The sequence below is a fragment of the Pristiophorus japonicus genome, chromosome 12, assembly GCF_044704955.1.
Source record: "Pristiophorus japonicus isolate sPriJap1 chromosome 12, sPriJap1.hap1, whole genome shotgun sequence".
Taxonomy (NCBI): domain Eukaryota; kingdom Metazoa; phylum Chordata; class Chondrichthyes; family Pristiophoridae; genus Pristiophorus; species Pristiophorus japonicus.
In genome coordinates, this window is record NC_091988.1 from 183,827,059 (window position 1) to 183,850,094 (window position 23,036).

Genomic DNA, 23,036 nt, shown 5'->3' on the forward strand with positions numbered 1-23,036 from the left:
TCTCATAGGATATTTTGCATTTCATGGAGTCGGTCATATTTGGGAAGGGCGGTCAAATTTACAGTGATGTCACCAAAACCGATTGATGCATGAACTTAACTTCCATTTTAAAATGAATTTGCCTATTACTCTTGATGCATTTAATTACCCAAAGAGTGCTACAAAACAAATACATAATGAAAATTATAAGACAGGCTCCTGGTCCCACTTGTAGTGGCAAGCCTATTTGTCAAATGTAAACTGTATCCTGCATATTGTCATCTTCTGTGCTTCAATTTGTACTAGTGAATTCGAAGGCTGCAAAATAATTGCACATTAACACTGTATACAATTCATTACCCTGGATTTAAGCAGATAAAAGCAGTTCAGTTTGAACTACAGTGCTTTAAATGTCAGCCTGTGCAAACATTTGTCTTGTTCAAATATGCTTGGCCTTATTGAATTATAGTTCCAAGTCAAATATGTATCCAATTTTCTCTTAAAAATTGCACTAGTCCCTTGCCTCAGCGACTCCCTGTGACAAAGTGTTCCATGCTCTGACAGCCATTTGCTTAATGGAGTTTTCATAACCTCTCCTTACTCTCTCCATCGTGGCAATTGTAAATTAATGATTCCTCATCACTGACTCCCAACCAGAAGAAATAGTTTTTTCTCTTCACTTTATCAAAACTCATCATAATTTTAAAAACCTCTAATAAATCTCATATTAGTGGAAATAATCCCAGTATCTCAAGTCCCTCCTAATAAATATAGTTTCCTGTCCCTGTCATCATTCTGGTCAATCTGTGCCGTTTGTTCTGTGGTTTTAATACCCTTTCAAAAATCGGGTAGCCAGACTGCAAGATTACCATTTTTACTTTTTTATTCTATGCCCCTATTTATAGAAACCAAACTGCTGTTGGCTTTTCGAATAGCTTTTTCTGTATGCTCCCACACTTTCAGGGAATTATGTTTTTAAACCCCTTGGTCTCTCCATACCCTTCAGTGCCTTTCCATTTGAGTGTACACCCACATTCATGTTCTTTCCTCCCTTCTCAATATTAAATTGTGTCTGCCGCCTGTCTACCCATTCAACTAACCTGTCATCTTTGTACTAGTCACTTTGCAGTTCTCTCGCCATAAATTTGAATTTAACAATTTCAGACCTTTAACTACAGCCTCTATGTTCTCTCTGGCAGTAGATGCTGGCAATGTGGGATGTGGTGTGCTGGTAATTCTGGGCATGGGGAGAGAGCAGATTGGTACTTGTGATAGGTACCGTTGTTGGAACACTATTGGCGGGGTGATCTGCACCCTTGGTGGTCTGCTTTTTGTCTTCCACCAGCCTGAACCACCTTGCTGGCTTCTCCTGCTTCCCTTTCTGCCTCGCCTCCTTTTAGTTACTCAGTGTCTCATTTATGTCTTTTATCGCTTCGATTTATCATTCTGCCTCCTTTTGTCGCCTGGTAATGTTACTACCATGTAATCATCTCATCTCCCAAAAGCACTTCACGGGTCATTTTATTTCTTCTCCTGTGTTTTTTCTCCTTCTTCTGTTCCTTTATTAAAAATGCTGCTCCCCTGTAAGATCTTCCAGTCCTGAGGATGGGTCTTGAAGTCTGAAGCATCGAATGTTCTTATTCCACAGACACTGCCTGACCTGTTTGAGTATTTCCAGCTGTTTGTGTTTTTGTTTTTTTATTGTGATTGGGCACACTTCCCCTACTACCCCCCCTTCCCTTCCCCTTCCCCTACCCCCCTTTCATCATGTGCTCATTCCCTGGCCTCGTGTCTCGCACTGGTGACCAGCTCATCCTCTCTCATGTTTACAAGAAGCCTGGATCTGTCTGCATTTCTCTTTGTAAGACCAATGAAACTTATACTTTTGTGTCCTTCGATTAACCTTTGTTTGTAGCCCCCTGCTTTATTAATGAAATCTGAATATTGGGGAAGGAGAAACCCATCAATGATACTGTGTGCAATTTTCTGAAAAGCAGTACAATTCAAAACTTTTAACTTGCATCATAGGAAGTAAATATACTCATTGCTTTAACTTGGGTTCATTATATTTTGTAATAGCTGCAATGTAGCATTTGATCTTTTTACTCTTATTATTATTATGCAGTATACTTTTAAACATTATTCTTTTTACAGCACCTCTTTAGGGAACCTGAAAAGAAGCCACCCATTGCAGTCTCCAATACTTTCACTGCCCTTGTTCTAGCACCCCTCTTACTGCTTGTAATTCTGGTAAGTAGTGTCTTTATCAAAGTTTTTAAGATTGTGCTGCTAGAAATGACAAACTTTGATTACAGCTATCTGGTTTCAACTGATTGAGGGAAGATTTGTTTATTGCTGAAGGTTGCCTACTGTACAAGTTAATTCTGAATAGATTCCTTTTGATGTGCCATTTGAAATTCTCAATCATAAAGCAACTTAAGCATGCTTGGCTTTAAGAAAATTCGTTTTTCACTTGTCGTATATACTGTTTGCATCTTTTTTCCCAATTTTCTCCCATTGGCCTAAGAAAGCACTGACATGCTGATGGTTATTTTCATTGAGATTGGCAACTGAAAGGCCATTGATGAGGTTTGAGCCCAGACATTGAACGTCCCCAGAATGTGTGATCATGGAGGATCAGAGCTGAACCTGATCCTATTCTCGCCAAACATTTACATGCACACTTAGCATCACGCCACTTGGGATGAGGATCAAATGTTTATAATGTGTTTTTTCTGCTTTCCCCGACCCACCCCCTCGCCTATGGTTACTGAGTCCAGCTGTGATGCTGACAGCTAACTCTGTATAAACCAGAGTTCAAAGCGGACCTTCCTGGTTGACATTGCCTAATGTCACGGCAGGTAATCCATTGATCCCCTGAGCCATTTGGGAGCTCTCTTCTGTAATACGGCAAGAATTCCCTGTATTTGAGTACCTCCTGTTGGTACACGTATGAGGGAATTAATTTCCTAGAGAAGATTGTCCTTTTGGTTTCTGGGTTTGAATTCAGCCAAGACATGCCTGACTTGTTGATCTTGAGCAACATCAATTTATGCCAGTCTTGATTCAATTCGGTGAACACAGGCCATAATAACAGCACATTACCCAGGCATTAAGAATTAAACATGGGTGCTCTTCTGCTGAGGTGTTATAGGGAGCTTTGGGTTGCATGTCTCAATATCAAATCTAAGAATTCTTGATGTTATCACTGGTCGCATTGCCAAAAAAAAGTCAGCTCCTTCGAAAGCTACTGTTGTCTTCAAGAGCATGTAAAAGTATTTGGTTATTTATGGCGCCCTTTAGCTTTCAAAGGGTCCAGGACCACTTGACATCTGATCCTAAACACTTCAGCATCTGGTACTGGACATTTCAAGCTCAGATGTTTTTGAATGCATCCCGAGATCAGAAGCACACTGATCTTCCCCCACTCCCTCTGGTGCTAATATTGATGGGCCTATAACTGCTATCAGTGGATCATCTCTCTGGTGATGCAAACCCAGAATGGTAGGCGTTGTTTACAAATCGGCTGCTGTTTCTCTTCCCCGCTTCCCTTTTCCACCCCATGGAAAAAATCAGCAGAAATTCTTAGCAAAAGTAAGGCAGACTTTCTGGAGTGCAGTGTCCAAATACTTTGAAATTAGTTTCCGATTATATTTTAAACAGGTTATTTTTTTTCTGTGACGAAGGGTCCAGTAAATAGTCCACAATGTCCTCCGTATAAATTGGGCCATTTATGATCCGAGTTTCATAAGGAATTGAACTGATCATCCAAAAACCATTTACCCAATCATCACCTCTTTAGCTCAATGTCCTCTAGAGTAATGTACATGGAATTTTCAATATCTTGATATATACTGAATACCACAGTGACAAAATAATGACTTGTATCATTCTGACTATTCTCATAGTTTTGAAGCAAGAGGTATGGCAAATTGAATAGGATACTGGAATAATAATTTTAGATTCCACTTTTAATCCTGTGACTGCTGAAGATTTTCTTATCGGAATATGAATGATGTGCAACAAATGAACAAGTATTCTCTTTTATCTTGATTTTTAAAATGCTAATTTAAAACACCTAGATTTAATGGGGAGACTAATCTTCACACACACTGGTCAGATAAAGCTTTTGTCTTTTGGGGGATAATTGGGATGTCCCAAATTAAACAAAGCTGAGTTTGGTTTCAAATTAGTCAAAATCTTACAATTCTGACTAAATAATTTATAGCAATTTCATGATAGTGAATTAGATCCAATTACTGTAATGACTTGTAAATTGTATGGCATTACAGACTGACAGTTATCAATTGTGTTTTGCTAACTGCTCATCTATTTTGCATATTGAAAAACCTACAAGCGGGAATTAAAATGATGTGATATACAATTTATGCAAAAGAGGAAATGTTAAAACTATTGAGTGTTCAGGAAATACTGTAGATTGGCAACACTAGACTAGATCTGGTCAAGTCCTGTCAGGTGATCTTGCTATATTGTGCTTTAGTAACTTTCAGATATGTGGCTGTGCTAACATCATTGCTCATGGTCCGATCAGAACAGTTTCATGAATTTACTTGTTGGACAAGACAAGAATAAGTGACATGGTTTGCCAAGCTTCTGTTACAATCAAAACAATACTTTATATGGAGATTGTTGACTTAATTTTAATAGTACTGTACACCGATTGGTATGTTTAAAACATGGCTATTCATGGGATTTCTTTTGGTAAACATGATGGGCACATTGAAAATTGGAAAAAAATAATCTAGAAACCCTGGGCTCAAATTTCCACATTGCAGATTTTTAGCGTAGTTGAAGAGTTGTGCCCAACTACGGGGGAAAAAAAGCTGCAAGTTTCCCCGTTTTAACTTGTGAACGTGGCCCGGTGTAGATTGTCCTTAAGCTCTGCGGGTGGAGCCTAAGATCTGCACCAAAAAGATCGGGTTGCCAGGGTCACGAGGGACACGGCTGAGGCTGCAAAGTGAAACATACAAGACATTCTGGCCTGCTCCCAGCAACCTGCACAAGCATCTTGCACATTGCAGCTATTTAAGGCAGCAGCTTACCACATGAAAATATTGGAGTCTTTGTGTCAAAAGTTGTAAGAATTGAAAAGGCCCTCCCCTCCCCTTGCCGGCGCCTGTTGCCACTCCTAGCCGAGGCCGAACCCGCCGGTGCTGCTCCTAGCCCAGGCCAAAAGGCCTCTGCTCCCCAAGGGATCCTAAGCCCCTAACCCGGATCGAATGCCCCACCCGCCACTGCTGTCCTGGCCGTGGACCTGGATCTTCTGAGCTGATACTGTTAACTGCCCAGAAGGTTTTTCAGAGTGGTCGCATACGCCGTCTTAAAAAAATCGTAGTTGGCCAAACTTGCTTAAATGGCCAGGATTGGCATGGGTGGCAGGTTACGTCCCCGATGTGGTTTTAAAAAATCGTACCAAAGTGATTTTTTGGCGCTGAAACTTTGGGGAAATTTTTAATTTACTCCAAAAAAAAAACGGTGCATGCCAAAAAAATGGCGCAGATAATTGGGGAAAATTGAGCCCCCTAATCAAATCTCATTCTGTGCCTCCATTGATCTGTTGGTTTCCAAGGATTGTTTTATCTTGCCTTAAAATGGTACACTTTGGGCTAGTGATATTTCTGATTTCTGTTTTGTGCAGACTTTTTGGGGAATATGCTTTCCAAAAAAGCTACTGGTGCATTCAGGGTTATGCGAATAGTGCATTTTTTCCTGCAAGAATCTAACCTGTTTCAAATTGTCTCCAATTTTTTGACCGCTGTAATGGCTGAGACTGCACCTAATTGTGTAAAATGAGTAGTTAGCCATCAGTGAAGATTTGGTTGTTTTTTATTCCTATGTTGAATCACATTAACTGAGCACAATCCAAATAAATAACATGTTTAACATCTGTTCCAGGTATAAAGGCTACTTTGTGTGGCAGTACTGAGTGAGAAACTATTGTCGTTGTCTTGGGGGCATAATCACTTTCTTTAAAATAATACATTTTTAGTTGTATTCTGCTCAAACTCCCTGGTGCTTTTCAAAAAGATGATTTGGTTGTTTCTGTACACACTTATTATGTGTGTCCACATATAAAGAAATACTTTGAGATTTTCAAACAGCAATCTAGGAATTGTTAATGAGCTACTTTTGCCTGTTTTATAAATGTTTGCCTTTGTCTGTTTGAAAATAGATGTTACAGAATAATATGTTACTGTGGCCCCAAGTTTCCACATGATTTGCTCCTGATTTTTAGGAGCAACTGGTGTAGAACGGAGTATCTTAGAAATCGGAATTCTCATTATTTAGTTTGCTCCAGTTCTAGTCAGTTAGAACAGCTTCACTTTGGAACAGAATTTTTTTTTCAAAAGGGGGCGTGTCCGGCCACTTACGCCTGATTTCAAAGTGTCGTGAGTGAAAACTTACTCCAAACCAACTTAGAATGGAGTAAATGAAGATTTTTGTACGCTCGCAAAAACCTTGTCTACACTTTAGAAAATCAGGCATAGGTTACAAATTAGGCGTAGGGAATGAGGTGGGGGGGGAAGGGAAGTCATTAAATTCTACAATCAATCCTTAATTATACCTGTACAAATATTATACAAATAAATCCAACCTAAATAAAAATTTATAAGCAAAGAAAAGATTAAATAAACCATGTTCCTACCTGTGTGAAATAGCATCAGCCTTCGAGCTGCTGTGCTTCAGGCAGGCCTTTCATGTTGGAGACAGGCAGAGGTGTGGCGTCAGTGTCTCGACGGCAGCGACAGCAAGCTTCGAGCTGAGCTGCAGTGCTTGAGGCAGGCCTTCATTCTCTTCGTGGCTGGCCGCGAAGAAGCAGCACCGGACAGACCCGAGGCCATTCGGCCATGAGATAGCAGCGGCGCCAGTGGCTGGCCGGCAGCCGAAGAATCAACGCAGGACACACGCAGCTCATTAAGGTTCTTGAGGCCATTCGGCCACGCTTTAGGGGCGGCGTCAGTAGCTGGCCGGCAGCCGAAGAATCAACACCTGACACACGCAGCTCTTTATGGTGCTTGAGGCCATTCGGCCACGCTGTAGGGGCGGCGTCAGTGGCTCAACGGCAGCCGAAGATACAGCAGCAGCCTTCGAGCTGTGAGGGGGACTGAGGCCATTTGGACAGGGAGAGGCAGCCACATCGACAGTTTTATATTAAAATTTGCAGAATGGGTGCTGCATTGTCAACACCACGTATTATTGCAAAGTTGAATTGGCACTCTTATTTCTCCAAACACACAGTCCTTAATTTGCATGCACCAATGCAGCACCGGTTCTGCAAGTTTAGCAGTGAAAAGCTGAACTCACTGATTTCAGCAGGTGATTTATTCAGCAGTGCTGCTAAAAGCACTCCCTCACACACAGAAATATCAAGAAAATTAAATTACAAGCCTTTGCAGGGGTCCAAGAAACAAATCTTCACTTTTTCTGCAGTATTTTTAAAAATGGCCGAGTGCCAATGTTTGTGTGAGACTGCGCGTGCGCGCACGCTCCCACGCGCATGCGCAGGGTTGCCGGCACCACGAAGGCTAATTTAAATTGTACCTGCCCCCTGCTACTTAGAAAATCGGGGCGAGTGTTAGGCTCCGCCTCCTGCTGCGAAGAGCGCGCCGCGCCAAGCAGACATCGAGCTCCAAGGAGCTGGAGAATATCAGACTTTTTTTAGGCGCAGTTTTCGGCGCGAAAAACAGGCGCCCAGCTCAGAGGTGCGCCGTTTTCGCCGCGGGGCGAAACTTGGGGCCAATAAGTGGTGACATTGAACTGCAATGTCAGTATTATTGTTTATAAAACTAATGACCTGAGTTGGAAATGAATAATTTTTCTGACGTGCATGTAAAGACTTTCTGCAAAGAACTGGCACTGAAATTAAATCCCTGCGATAATTAATAAAACCTCTGATTGCCAGCAGTTAATTCGAGTACATGAAAACCATAGACCAAGGTCTCTTCAAGGTGTCCAGGCGACTACCTGCTACTAATACTACACATTTGCAGTATTGAATTATTAGTAATTATATGCATTATTTACTGAACTGCACAGAATTGGCAATTACAGAATCAATTTTTTTGACAAGATCTAAAGGCCACAATGCTTTTAACTGTGTCTTCAGGCCTTCACTTTGGGATCATCGGTTTTCTGGTCTTGTTGTAGTACTGTGTTTCTAAGTGGATTGGGACATATTAAGAGAAGGGGTCAGTTTAGGTATGTCTAGCGAGATGCTATGGCCAACCATAGTCTACCTATTGCCATAGGGAGTCGGGAAGAATTCTCCCGCAGGATTTGTCCCTATTTTTGTCTCCCTCAGGAAGTTAGCGTTACTGGTGGTTGGCGAGGGTGGTGCGCAAGGCTGCATCATCTCATGGATGGGTCGAATAGATTTTCCGTGCCTTTCTTTTCATATGACCCTGTGTAAAACTACCCATTAGAAGGATCTTATGTTATTTTAAAGGAGGCATAATGTTAAACTCTAAATTGTGACCTATTTTGAGATGTGCTTGTGCTTTTTGAAAGTTGTGCTTTAACTTTGAACCTTGCATATATTTTTTTAATGTTTTCTGCAGTGGATCAAACTTGGTGTCAACATTTCCAATTTCACCTTTTCTCCGAGCACCATCGTATTCCATTTGGGCCATGCTGGTAAGTTGTTTTTTTTTTGTCTTGGGAAACTAAAACATTGCATAGATTGCCAAAATCTATCTCACAATCTATTGTACACATTTAATTGAAAACTCATTATAAATACGTGCACTACCTGTTACTCCGGTACGTGGTCCTGTTGTTGATGGATCCAATGTTGAAGGTATCGCGCTTCCCTATCACAACTTGTCACAAGCAATGCCTGCTATTTTATTGTGATTATGCAACCTGGTCACTAGATCGCTGCAAGTCACTCAAACTGCTTTCTGAAAACATTTTTCATCTGCCATTTATTTTCTCTAACTGAAACTTCTAATATCTAAAATAAAGGTTCAAACAAAATAAAACAAAACCAAATAAAAGTTGCATACGTCACAATAGCTTGGTTAAATTTATGCACCGAATTGTCTTTTATGTATTTTAATGTCGTCTTTTAAGTTTTTTTTCTTGAAAATCTGTCTCTGTCGCTGTTGCTCGCACTCTCTCTCTCTCTCTCGCAGGCTAAAGCCTGGGCTTAAACTTGATATTGTGCTCTGAGCTGAATTTGGATTATGCATCTGAACATGTGCGGTGTGTCTAATTTCCTACGGTGCATCAGCATCGTTAGCTGTACTGTTGGAATATTCGAGCAGTTTCTACTTAAATGTTTTTCAAAATTATTTAAAGGAAAGCTAGAGAACAAATTTCAAAACCTTTTTCCAGATAGTATTTTTTCCCTAATGGGTTTGGCGGGGGGGGACTGTGTATCTGTGTGTAAGAGAGAAAAGATGATGAATTACTGTTGTAGCTTTTGTTTTGTTTCTATAAACTTCAAATAGAGTGCATTAAACTCACAAAGAAACCATTTTTCCATAACAATTGAATTTGATTTTCAAAAAAATGAGTTGAATTTTGCTGCAGTCTAATTATCTCACCTGATTATCGCACATTGTATTGACAGAAATTCAGATTCAATATTCAGATGCTACTTGACTCCTTCCCCATCCAAACAGTTGTCAGACACCGAAAAAAAAGGCTGAATGTGGTTCCTCATTTAATTTATGGGCGTGTGGTAATGTTACTGGACTAGTAAACTTGGAATGAGGTCAGATCCAACTATGGCAGGTTAAGAATTTGAATTCAGTTTAAAAACACTCAAATAAAAAGCTGGCATCAGTATAAAAAATAAAGTGACCATGAAGCTATCCGATTGTTGTAAAATCCCAATTGGTTCACTCATGTCCTTTTAGGAAAGGAAAACTGCCGTACTTACCCACTATCTGGTCAATATGTGATTCCAGTCTTAACTGCCCTGTGCAGCGGCCTATCAAGGTACTTGGTTGTATTAAACTGCAGTGGTTCAAGAAGGTGGCTCATCACCACCACCTCAGGGCAAATAAGGGATGAGCAATAAATGTCAGCCTTGCCATCAATGCTACCATCTCAAGAATTAATTAATAAAAACTTTTTTCAAGTTTTTTTTAAAAAAGTTGATTTTTATCTAATTGCATTTTGATAGTAATTGCATTGCTTAACTTTCCTTGAAGCGATGAGAGGGATCGTGTGTGTTAGTGAAGTGAATGAGTGTATTTAACTGAAAACTACAGAATTATGTTCAATTTTAAAAATGTTGCTTATAAGTTAACATTATTTGGATATAATAAACAGATAGACATAGAGATGCACTGCCAAGAACCAATCGCAAAATGGCATTGTGTTTACAGAAATCCCTCAAAGTTCCACCTGGTGCTGGTAGAAGTGGGATTTTCCCCTAACCAATGCTGCCGGGCCCATACGCTGCCCCTCCCGTCACCAGGAATTCACCATTGAGCCAAACCTCACATTTAATCCCCAATTCTGCCATACCATAGGTTCCTTTTCCACTGTAGTGGCAGATCCAAGGACCCCAGATCGCTATGCTGCTAGATTGCAGCTGCACCACTGAAATACTACCAACTCCAGGACCCTATTCCGCTACTAATTAAAAATATTAGGTGCAATTTGCTTGCTTCCTCGAAGCATCTCACTTGCTTTCAGTAACATTTTCCCCATCACACTTGACGTATAACATCCCCATTGTTGTAAAATAGTGTATCCTCTGCATTATGGTAAGCAACATTATGGGAGGTCTACTAAGTTAAAAAATTTTTTCAATCCTAAATTGTGAACTTGGCCATTTAACTATCTCTACAAGAAATAACCTCTATCAACTGAATGAGTAATTTAAAAGCTTGCAATTGTGCAAAATTACATTTGCTTCAACAATACTGGTCACCCTTTTGTTTCCTGTGATTTATTAATTTTGACCATTCTACTTTCATTGAATCATTCTGTTTTTATTCCCTAATGTTATCAAATCTTTTCTGTTTCTTGTGCATCAAGGAAATGATAGGTATCGACTAACACAGTGGGGTAGAACTACAACTTGATACAAAGATATTGATGACAAGAATGCACAAGTCATAAGAAAGCACAAGCAGCAATGGCATTAAAATTGACTTATTTAAACCCCAGCTCTGTATGTCCTTGTAAAAGTCAGCACCGACTCCATTACTTGCTTCTTTGTGGACAGATAGAGAACCGTTGGGCCTGCAAGACGTAGGTGTTGATCTTGGATGGCATAGATATATAAAGATTGAGTTGACATCAAATTATTTTTCAGAACCATTGCTTTCTTTTTATTTATTGGCTTGAGCGCCTATTTTGATTTGATAATTGAAGTCATATTGTACTTTGGTTGCTAGAAATGAGCAAACTATCAGCAATGACTTGAGACCATGTCAGTCTGTATTTGGTGAGCTGCAGACTTGGCTTAATTATAGACAAGTATTGAATGGTGATGGCTGTAAAATTTGCCATCTGGATCAGCTAGTCCTCCAAAGTGAAGTAGGTTACAGATCTGAGGCATTGTGGAGAAAATATTTTAATTGTCTTGTTTCAGAGAACGAGTGAAATAAGGTGCTATATACAGATGGCTGAAGTTTAAACGTTTGCGTTGGTTAAAATGAGATTCTGAATATAACTAGTTGTTTCTGATGAATTGAAGAAACCCGACGATTATGTATTGCATCATCATTTTGACTGGGCCAGTCAGTGAAGTGCTTGGCTGTTACTAGATTAGGTCCAATATTTGTTCAGCATAAGTGACCTCTGTACCAATACCCCTATAATACAACTTCAGCCTAAAATGTCCCCCTTACCTTGCTCTCTCCCAGGTATGTTGGGACTCATGTACGTATACTGGACTCAGTTGAACATGTTCCAGACTCTGCAGTATCTCGCTATACTTGGCAGCATCACATTCTTTGCTGGGAACAGAATGTTAGCTCAGAAAGCAGTAAAGAGGTAAGAAATTCTCAACCTGCCCAGATATTATGTGCATTAGTTCTTTGTAGCTGTATTTTTGATTGTTCCAGATGCATTTAAAGAATGAATTATTTTTATCACTGGTAAAGTTACATATTTTATAGGTGCTTAAAAATGAAATAAAGCTTTTAACTCTCACCATGCTAAATTGACAGGAGCTGCATCCAGTGCAGTCGAATCCAGGTGGAGTGATCATGGTTTGATCAGCAGGTCAGAAGGTGGCAATTCCATAATGTTGGCTGTGCTATGGGATTGCCACCTTCTGACTATAATATCAGCATAACTGGGAAGATAGAAGCCTGGGGTGTGTCCAGCACAATCTTGATCAACTGATGTGTGCTGAACAGTAAAATTGATGGAAATGCAAAGTAATTTTCAGCATTAAGAACATCATGATCACTAAAAGCAAATTCCACAATAAGCAACAAAAAAAAATACTAGTAGCATGTCCATTTAAAATTACTTTTCTAGGTATCTGCAATATTTTAAATAACAGGAAGTTGCATTTTAATGTAGAAAAACATCCCAAGCCACTTCACAGGAGCTGTATCAAAAATAATTTGACACTGAGCCACATATGGAGATATTAGGACAGATGACCAAAAGCTTGGTCAAAGTGGTAGGTTTTAAAGTGTGTTTTAAAGGAGGAGAGGATAGCAAGGCAGTCTACCACCACTTATAGCGGGCGTGTTCATGCAAACGCGATCTGCCTGCTATATAGGATATCCAGTATAACGGCCATCGCATAAATGTGTACAGAACATCCCTATTGGTGTACTTCATCGTCAAAAAGTAAAGTTTAGTGTAATATATTGTAGTCATTCTCCCTAAAAGTCCTTGTTCTATAACAATGTAGTCCCCGAGCTAGAAATTATGTCAGCTGCATTTATCCAGAGACAGTTTCAACTTTAATACTAACAGGGTCACCCAACATGGGTGGCAAACCGCGGGTGGCCCCGGCTCCCGGTCCAAGATTAGCCATAAGCCGGTCCATCTCGGAAACTTACAGCTTCACCAGCGTGACTGGAAACATTTTGTCACAAAATTTGGAGTACCCATAATAGGCATGGCTGACATCAATCAATGGCTTTCCAATAAAACTCTAGCCACCAGTTTTGCCTGCCCGAAGTAAACGGAGCACTAAAGGCATCATAAACCGGCATCTTTGAAATTGACATTAATGCTAATCGATTTTGCTTTTTGGCTTTTATAAGCAACTGCTTGTTTTAAGTATGAATGTTTAAAATGGTGGGACTGTATTGTGATTTTACTGCAGTACATGCAATCACAGTGAACATAGATTATAGGTTTTTATGGAATTTAAGTCTGTGTAGCTGAAGCTTAGTTTTGCAAGTGCTGATTCACTTGGTACTTACTTTTAAACATAAAAGGCAAACACAATCACCGTACAGCTATTTGTCATTAATGCTGAGGCCCTGAATGTTTCCAAGCGAGTTTCTTGCTCTCTTGCAAGTTAATGATCCAGTGGTTGAGGGAAGTATAGAATTAGCACAGCGTTTGTTTAGCTCTGAGATCGAGGACTGAATCCAGATCTAACCATTGGCCTGAAAGTTTCAACTCTTTTGGCTGACAGTTTAATGCAAAATGGTAAAGAATCCATAAGGAGCACTGATGTGGGAAATAACAGTGGAAGGGAATTCTAATGGCAAGGTATGGGATTCTCTTTCACAGTTGGCGTCGGTGTAAGGGAGCCTTAGTTCCAACTGTTCATACAACCTGGGGTTGGTTGATTAAAAACAATGGTTACTCAAAATTCCTTACCTTGCTAATTTTTCTAATAAAGCAGGACAAAACAAAACAAAACTCTCTTTAGACAAAAATCTTTGTTGAATGGAATCTGCAGCACTGGATTCCCATTTGAGGATTTCCATTCCATCCAGAGTCTACTGAATGAAACCTACCATTGTAATACAGCATTGAATCATACCAGCAATAAATTGGATGCAGAAACTCGGGGCCTCTTGTCAGGTGACAGTCAGTTCTACAAATAGAATCATACAAATTTACAGCACAGAAGGAGGCCATTTCGGCCCATTGTGTCCATGCCAGCCAACAGAGCTATCCAGCCTAATCCCACTTTCCAGCTCTTGGTCTGTAGCCCTGTAGGTTACGGCACTTCAAGTACAGATCCAAGTACTTTTAAAATATGGTTTTCTGCCTCTACCACCCTTTCAGGCAGTGAGTTCCAGACCCCCACCACCCTCTGGGTGAAGACATTTCCTCTCAAATCCCCTCTAAATCTCCTACCAAATGGCTGTAGAAATTTATGGCCAATGTGACCCACCCTTTTATCTGAAGGGGAATTGCTTGGAAGCAGGAAGGAAAGTGGAGCATTTTAACAAAATACACTTGGAGATTGTGCCACAATGAGTTTATTTTTAAATATTGATATTTTTAAAACACTTTTTTGACTACTGTCAGAATGCAAAACAGGTTTTAAAATGGTTTTTTGTTGTACATTTCAACATTCAGATGCTACCCAAAGGGATGGATATGCTGTGCTGAGCACTCCTGTTCAGTGTGTGTCTGTACACCCGGCTGCTAAGCAATTTAAAATTAGATGGCACTTCATGTGTTGATTTTATATATTTGACATGTCATTTTGATTTAATTGGCTTCAGGAATCTGAAATGTTACAATTGTATTTCAGTTTAACCATTTACTATTATATTGAAGAATTTGAATAATTTGCATTTTAAAACTGTCTGCTACTAATATGTTTCATTGGTCACTTATGCAATCAAGCAAGTTACTTTAGTGATACATGGTCCATTGAATGGTAGGTTTCCTCAACTACCACTGGTTCTTTTTTTCAAAAGCTGTTAGAATTAGCCAAAGGAAAAGCATTTTCTACATTTTGAACCCACACAAACCAAATGAAAGCAATATTTTTACCTTTTCGAGTACGTGGTATTTCAGCTGTAAAGATGCAAGTGTAACTCATTTATTCAAAGAATACCAAGACTAGAAATGATCTGTGTTCCCTTAAAATTCTAGGCATCTTTCAAAACTCACAGAATAATAGTATTGTATATAATCTGTGTGCTAAAGCTTCATTCTATGGTAAACTCATTATGTAGAACTATCCTGTTGCATCATTGAGAGTGAACACACTGCAGCTCAATATATATTTAGGACAATCCATAGCATTTGAGCTGAAGAACTACTTGCATTCATATAGCACATTTTACATTGAAATTGTAAGGAGGCTAGAATCAGGAGAACAGAGAGTTTGAGGGTGGCTTATGGGCTGGAGGAGGTTAGAGAGATGGAGAAGTGTAAAGGCCCTGAGGGGATTTAAACACAGGGATGAGAACTTGAATTTTGAGGCATTGGGGGCCCAGGAACTAATGTAGGTCAGTAATAGGTGAGCACGACTTGGTGCAGGAGAGGATATGGGTAGCAGAGTTTTGGATGAGATGGCGAGGCTATGATGTCGGAAGTGTAGCTCAGGATCTAGGTGGTTTGCTTCAGTTTCAGACTATGGTCAGTGACATGTGTACTCCAGCTGTCTGCAGTAACTTGGGCAACTCTATTATTCCGCTTATTTTGTAACTTATGTACAGTAATGTTTTAGCTCACACGTCTGTTAGCTTCATCTACAAATGTTGGCTCAGAAGCTATTAATGTATTTGATTTTCTATTTCACTGACACCAATTTGCATCTACCAAGAATCTTGGAATAAAGGGAGTGCTACAGCATAAGCTTTAAGATAAATTTCTGATGTGTCGAAGAGCTTTGTATTTTCAGTTATACGGAACCTGATTTTACATCCTTTGAAAATGCTGAATTACAGGAAAAATGAAAATTTATTTGCACGTTTATTATTTCAAAATCTTAAGACGTGACCATGGATTTGAAACTTATAATTTCTGTATTTATGCACCTTGTACAAATACGCTGCTTGTCTTTCAAATGCAAGTTTCTGATTTGTCCGATCTTTAGCTCTGATTTTTCTGCTCCCCTTTACTCCATTTCTTGAAGGCAATGATGTGTGAAAGTCATTCTATAGCACCTTGTCCAAGTGCAGGTTACCATTCCTCACGTGCACCTAGACACTGAGTGTTGCCAGGCTGTTCAGCCACAATCTGTTAACTGGCTATCAGATAAAGATGAGCAGTGGAGAGTTTTTCCCCATTTTGGACCAGGGACACTGATGTAAACTGTAGTGACTATCACCCTGAAATTGATTACTTTAGCACAAACCAAGGATCGAACCTGCAACCACTCGCAGTACCACATCACATAATCCGTTTATTCATTGAGCCCGTGAAGGGGTGACGGGTTATAGAATAATACAGTACAGGAAGGGGCCATTCAGCCCATCACACCTGTGCCGGCTCTTTGAAAGAGCTATCCAGTTAGTTCCACTCCGCCACACTTTCACCATAGCCGTGTCATTTTCAAGTATACATTCAATTCCCTTTTGAAAGTTACTGCTTCTTTCAGGCAGTACATTCCAGATCATAACTCGCTGTGTAAAAAGTCGTCTCCTCATCTCCCCTCTGGTTCTTTTGCCAGTTATCTTAAATTTGTGTGCTCCAGTTACTGGCCCTCCTGCCAGTGGAAACAGTTTCTCTGTATTTACTCAAAACCCCTTGCCATTTTGCCTCTGTTAAATGTACCCTTTACCCACTCTGCTCTAAGGAGAACAATCCCAGCTTCTCCAGTCTCCACATTACTGAATCCCCTCATCCCTGGTATCATTCTGGTAAATCTCTTCTGCACCCCCTCCAATGCCTGACATCCTTCCTAAAGTGTGGTGTCCAGAATTGAACATAATAGGAGGTGTAACAAGTGATTTATAAAGTTTTAGCATAACTTTCTAGCTTTTCTACGCTACAGCTCTATTTATAAAGCCACGGCCCCTGTATGCTTTTTTAACAGCCTTCTCAACTTGTCCTGCCCTTCTGTTCCCTCTGTTAACCAAGCAGGGTAACTATTGGAAGTAAATGTTTGTTTATGCTGCAGGCTGTTTTGTCCGCAGATGACTGATCGTGTTGATGACTTCCTGTTGGATATATAATTTTAGAAATGCAGCTGAAGGTAGTGTACTTAGAAATAGATTACCTGTGTTGTCTCTTAGGAACTTGTGAGCCATGGGGGAAATTTGTTTTAAAGTCACCCAAGGTGCAGTGTTTTAAAATGGAGCGATGCAAATGATAAGTTTGTCATGATATTTGATAGTTCTTTAGTATCTTCTAAATCAAAATAAGTCTAATATACTTTAGTGTAGTAGAGAATTTTATTCTATAGCAAGTTTGGACTCAACAGTGATGCTTCCTAAGGTCAAATAACTTGTTGAGACTCACACTTGATACCAGTATGATTGCTACAATTCACCACAGTGCCTCTGGCTTAGGGAAAAGAATTGGAGGGCAAGATTCCTGCTTGTGATTGCTATCCAGCATTCCTGCTGAAAGTACATATGTATGATGACAAAATGGGCCCTGCTGTGATGCCCCTTGTGATTGAATATCCTACCAAAAGCCACTGCATAATAGCTCCTTGGGTGAGGTGACTGAGGATGCCTATGGAACCAATTTCGTGTGAGCGCCTTGAGAATGACAGGTGAAGATTGTCAAGGGGCATAAAATGGCTACTTTGTGAAGTACTGGGGGGCTTCTGCCATCCTGAGTCAGTGCCTTCAGGAGAGGAGAACATTGGGAGTGGAATTCACTTTTGTTTTATCTATTATGGTTTGTTGAAACATTTGTAACACAAGTTCAGATCTAATTAAAACAGATTGCTTTAAATTTGATCAAGTAAGGTGTGTACGTGATGAAAAGAAAGAAAAAAATTTAACTGCCTGAGATAGTCTCTCCAGCAGTTTGTTTTTATAGCAGGCGATACATTGAAAATCTTGCAATTAAAAATGACTTAACGTAACCACTAGAGTCACTAATAAACCTCCCAGGAATAGGTCGAAATGTAGGCTTCAGTGGTTTGACCTTTGTGTGTACAGTTGTGAAGTCTCAACCTACCATTAGTGGCACTCCACTGGTAAATGTCTATGAACTTTAATACTTTTAATCATATTCCTCTGTCCTTCAAACCTTTGTCTTTCTAAATCTATATTCCTCTCTCCTTTGCCAGGATTGCAGCAGAACAAAGCAGTAGATTGGCAAAATATAGAACTCTTCGGTAGAAAGGTTTCTAATCAACTTAACCGAAGTAAGGGTTTGAAGTGCATTAGCTGTGTACATATATGTATGTGGAAAATGAGCTTCTCTGATATGCATGTGAACCATTAAACATTTCCCATTCCACCGTGCATGGCAAAAGATGTGCTATTGAAGCCAGTGATAAAACTGCGTTATTTTTCCATGCTCATTTTTAAAATTAATGTTATTGCTAATGGGAGGACTGAATGATCCCAGCAGATATGATTTGGGCCAAATGTGCATTTGCTGCCAAGCCAAACCTTGTTTGCAAGTTTGATACTCATTAAAAGCAGAATTTCTTTAAATCTTACTGATCAGGTATATAAGGATCAAGCTACGATTTGGAAGCAAAAAATATTGCAACACTATAGGCTTGAGGTGCCAAAGTGCAAGTTCTTTTTTGATTTATTCCCATTTCCAATTACTTCCCATTATTGACCATTTAAATATTTGCATATATTAGCTTAGCATTAAAGAGGAATGTCTTCTGTAGAAAATTAAAAACTGTTGGTATATTCATAGAATTACATAGCACAGAAGGAGGCTGTTCAGCCCATCGTGCTTGAGCTCTTTCAAAGAGCGTTTCAATTAGTCCCACGTCCCTGCTCTTACCCGTAGCCCTTCAAATTTATTGTTTTATATTAATATTGTTTTATTAAAGTCAACTAACCTAGATACAGAAGTACTGATAAGAGTTGGATAGTGAGTAAATCTGGAAAGGAATTAAATATATAGTGGTTTGTGACATTGCAAGGTAATCTTGAAAATGCATGCTATAATTTTGTCAAGAACAGGAGAGCAGGAACTACTAATGCCATAAGGATTAGTATTTCGCAGTGGTGATCTGAGGATGTATGATGATCAGTTAACTCGAATCCTTAATAGAACCAGCAGTAAACTATATTCGAGCACTGAAGGTAATGAATTTGCAACCATTTAATCAAATTGGCTTGATGAATTGTACTAGTCCTTAATGCTGGTGCTGTTAAATGTGGAATGATTGTCTAGAGTTGAGTATAATTAGCTGTATGTTGTCTTGCATGCTACATTTTCATATTCAAACATCATATTTGGTTATTTGTACAGTGTTTCATTTGTATATTTTTTTAATTGCTAATAAGACACAATTGTTCAGGAAAAGCATAGTTTTAAACATTCAGGCATCCATATAAATTCAATTGAATGGCTTTGAATCAACAATCATTTCAAGTTATTGTACTTGAACTTTTACGGATGAAAAAATCATGTTCCATTTCTGGTTTAAAAAAAGTTTATCAAAGATCACCTTTGCTTAAAAACTTGGTGGCTGCATTAAGTGGTAACTCAAAATATAGCAAAGATTTTATGCTGTATACTGGGTGAATTGGACATCTTTCATTTTTGAGTTTAATTTTTGCTTGAAAGATGTCGCCACTTGTTGTATTTTATCTAATTTGACAGTAATTTCACTAATGAAATATATGGACTAGAGTTTGTTTTAATGGAACATCTGTGTGGTTATTACTTTGTAACCATGATCCAATTTACTGAAGCCAAATTTGTGGACATTTTAATTAACTAATCTTGACTCTGTTAGTGTTTTTTTTAACAACAGTTCTTGTATGCTACTATATTCAGACTGCATAAGCACAAGGTTAATTTTGCTGGCCACAGCCCAGGTTTTAATTTGCCTTTCTCTTAAATCATATTTTAAACATCTCATGTTTTTGGAAAGTTAGAGACAAGTGAAGATGAATAACTGTTCTTTTCAGAATCGGTACTAATAGCAACAACAACAGCTTGTATTTATATAGTACCTTTAACGTGGTAAAATGTCCCAAGGTGCTTCACAGGAGCCTTATCAAACAAAATTTGATACTGAGTTACATAAGGAGATATTAGAGGAGATGACCAAAAGCTTGGTCAAAGAGTTATGTTTTAAGGTACATCTTAAAGGAGGATAGAGAGGTGGAGGGATTTAGGGAAAGGGAGTTACAGAGCTTAGGGCCCAGGCAGCTGAAGACACGACTACCAATGGTTGAGCGATTAAAATCAGGGATGCTCAAGAGAGCAGATATCACGAGGTGTGAGGGGTTGTGGGGCCGAAGGAGATTAGAGATAGCGAGGGTCGAGAGAATGGAGGGATTTGAAAACACTGATGAGAATTTTTAAATCGTGGCATTGCTTAACCGGAAGCCAGTGTAGGTCAGCGAGCACAGGGTTGATGGGTGAATGGGACTTGGTGCGAGTTAGGACACGAGCAGCCCAGTTTTGGATGACTTCCAGTTTATGTAGGGTTGAATGTGGGAGGCCAGCCAGGAGTGCGTTGGAATGGTCAAGTCTAGATGTAACAAAGGCATGGATGAGGGTTTTAGCAGCAGATGTGCTGAGGCGGTTACGGGCAGTGTTACGGAGATGGAAATAGGCCGTCTTAATTATGCTGCGGATATGTGGTCTGAAGCTCATTTCAGGGTTAAATATGTCACCAAGGCTGTGAACAACCTGGTTCAGCCTCAGACAGATGCAAGGGAGAGGAATGGAGTCGGTGGCTAGGGAACGGAATTTGTGGCAGCGACCAAAGACGATGGCTTTAGTCTTCCCAATATGTAATTGGAGAAAATTTTTGCTCATCCAGTACTGGGTATCAGACAAGCAGTCTGATTAGAGACTGTGAAGGGGTCGAGAGAAGTGGTGATGAGGTAGAGCTGGGTGTTCAGCGTACATTGGGTGGGCGGGGTGGGGGTTTCAGATGATGTAGCCAAGGAGGCAGTAAGTAGTTGAGGAATAGGAGGGAGCCAAGGATAGCACCATTGCAGGTTTTTAGCAATTGGCTTGAAGAGGTGCAACCTGAATTCGATATCGCTCTCAAATGATCTTTCTTCAGAAAGAATATTCTTGCAGGGAATGACTTGCATGTTTCAGAGCTCTTCGTGCATCTTAATGTCTTGATCTGGTTCCAGTTAACTATTTTGCATAATAGAACCCCAAAAAGTCTGTTTTCTAAAAATGTACTGTTTTCCTGTTCAAACTTTGCTGCACAAACTACATGTGACAGGATGAGAACATATGGGTCCTACTTTACAGCATTGCTATAAATCTTCAGGGTTTTTTTTAAACCTGAAGACAAGTTGCCTTTATGTAAATGAAATTCTAATGAACCTACTGTATGAACCATTGTAATAGTGAATGTGTTGTACCTCAATTTTTATTGAATCGCAAATGTTCAGTGCACTCCATTTATTTAACTGATTTGCTTATTGTCACTTCTGTATCAATTTTTCACACGCACAAAAACTGTTAGATTCAAATGTTTGCATATCTTGGTGAGCAATTTAGTTAAAACCTGCATTAAACAAAAGGTGAGTAGAATATTTTAAGCCAATGTTAATATGAAATGTTCCTCTTGAAGAGTTCTGGAGGGAAAACCACAATTTGACCGTGTCACTTTTTCCACATGGGCAGATTGAAAATGACCTCAACAGGGACCCACAGTCATTTTTTAAATCGTGGTCTTTGGTTTGGTTAATGTGAAGCAGTAAGGGCAGTCATGTTAATTCATGAAAAGTGGCTGTTTTAACCTTGTGTTTTAAAGCTCTGACCTCATCATACCTAAATTCCTAAGAGTGTGTAACTTGTCTTCGAGATATGTTATGACTGGGAAGTTCAGCTGTTCAAAGAAAAAAATGTTGCAATGTGGGTGTGATGTATACCATGCATAGCTTTGTATGACAGAATACACTAGAAATAAAATCATCCATACCTGTGGAAGATAGTTAAGGACTGAAGCTCGGCGTCTGAGCTATAAAAGTAAATGATTTGTGGATTAGCATTGTCTTAAAAGGATTTGCTACATTTTTGGTTCAGGAGAAATGGTCAGTCTTTGACCAGCAATAAAGGAATCTGGCTTGTAGCTTTTCTCATTATTGTATGTAACTGCATTTAAGAGCAACGGTGTTTTAAGAACTGGTGATGATTTTTGATTTACTAAATGTATTTGGCTTTCTTGTTTTAGATCAGGGAATCAATAGAAGTCCATGAAGAGGAAAAATCTGAAGATAAAAAATATTTCTAAAGCCTGAAGATGTGCCACCAAATTTTGGAACCTGATTGTAATTTCTTTTTTGAAGTGGTGAAGGTATTTTTTTTTTTTAAGTGCACTGACTTTTAGTCCATGTGAGGCCAACTCTAATTTTTGCAAGTAATTGGCTGCACCTCAAAGGTGTGCCGGCTTCCCTTTTTGGCTCTCTCATGGTACATGTTTTGTAATATCAGTTATGTTTTCTGCAATAAACCTGACCTGGAAATAAAATATTGTCACCAATTTCATTGAAATGTCCATCATTCTTTTAAAGGTCTTGTTGAGTACACACTACTGAGATGTTTGAGGCAAATGTTTTACAACATGATTATCTGACAGCCAGTATTGACGACAGTATATATCTTAAATCTATTTGATTTAAAGTAACACAATTGATAAATACACAAAATATGCAGCATGCACATGAACTTAGCATTTCGAGGTGTAAATAAAACTTGCCTTCAGGTAGCACATGTATATTCTCTCAAACATTTGAAATTGCTTCATACAAAGAATTACGTTGGCGTATAGTGATATACGTCGGCAAACGTACCAGCTGCAACAAGATACTAATGTTTTTTGGTGGTGATAGTTGAAGGCAAAATGTTGGCCAGGACAATGAGAGAACTCACTGCTGTTGAAATAGTTCCATGGGATGTTTTCTGTGAACCTGTTCCACCAGAGCAGGACGTTGGAGCTTTGGTTTAAATATGGCACCTCCAACAATGTAGCTTTTTCTCGGTACTGGAGTTTAAGACCAGATAATGCATGCAATACCTAGAATGGGCTTGAATGCAGCCAAGCTGACACTGCA

The 23,036-nt window shown here is 39.4% G+C and overlaps 1 protein-coding gene across 2 annotated transcripts in view; it reads left to right on the top strand.

The window, feature by feature from the left end:
• rpn2 (ribophorin II) overlaps nucleotides 1–22,470 on the top strand; it is a 65,817-nt gene extending 43,347 nt beyond the window's left edge. The window contains exons 14-18 of one of the 2 annotated variants that reach the window (XM_070896259.1): nucleotides 2,134–2,229; nucleotides 8,559–8,634; nucleotides 11,829–11,958; nucleotides 18,098–18,175; nucleotides 22,157–22,470. In XM_070896259.1, the coding sequence (XP_070752360.1) occupies nucleotides 2,134–2,229; nucleotides 8,559–8,634; nucleotides 11,829–11,958; nucleotides 18,098–18,149 (354 nt within the window). In that variant the 3' untranslated portion in view covers nucleotides 18,150–18,175; nucleotides 22,157–22,470. The remainder of the gene's footprint in view (nucleotides 1–2,133; nucleotides 2,230–8,558; nucleotides 8,635–11,828; nucleotides 11,959–18,097; nucleotides 18,176–22,156) is intronic. The other variant, XM_070896261.1, reaches the window with a different exon arrangement.
• Nucleotides 22,471–23,036: the final 566 nt, after the last annotated feature.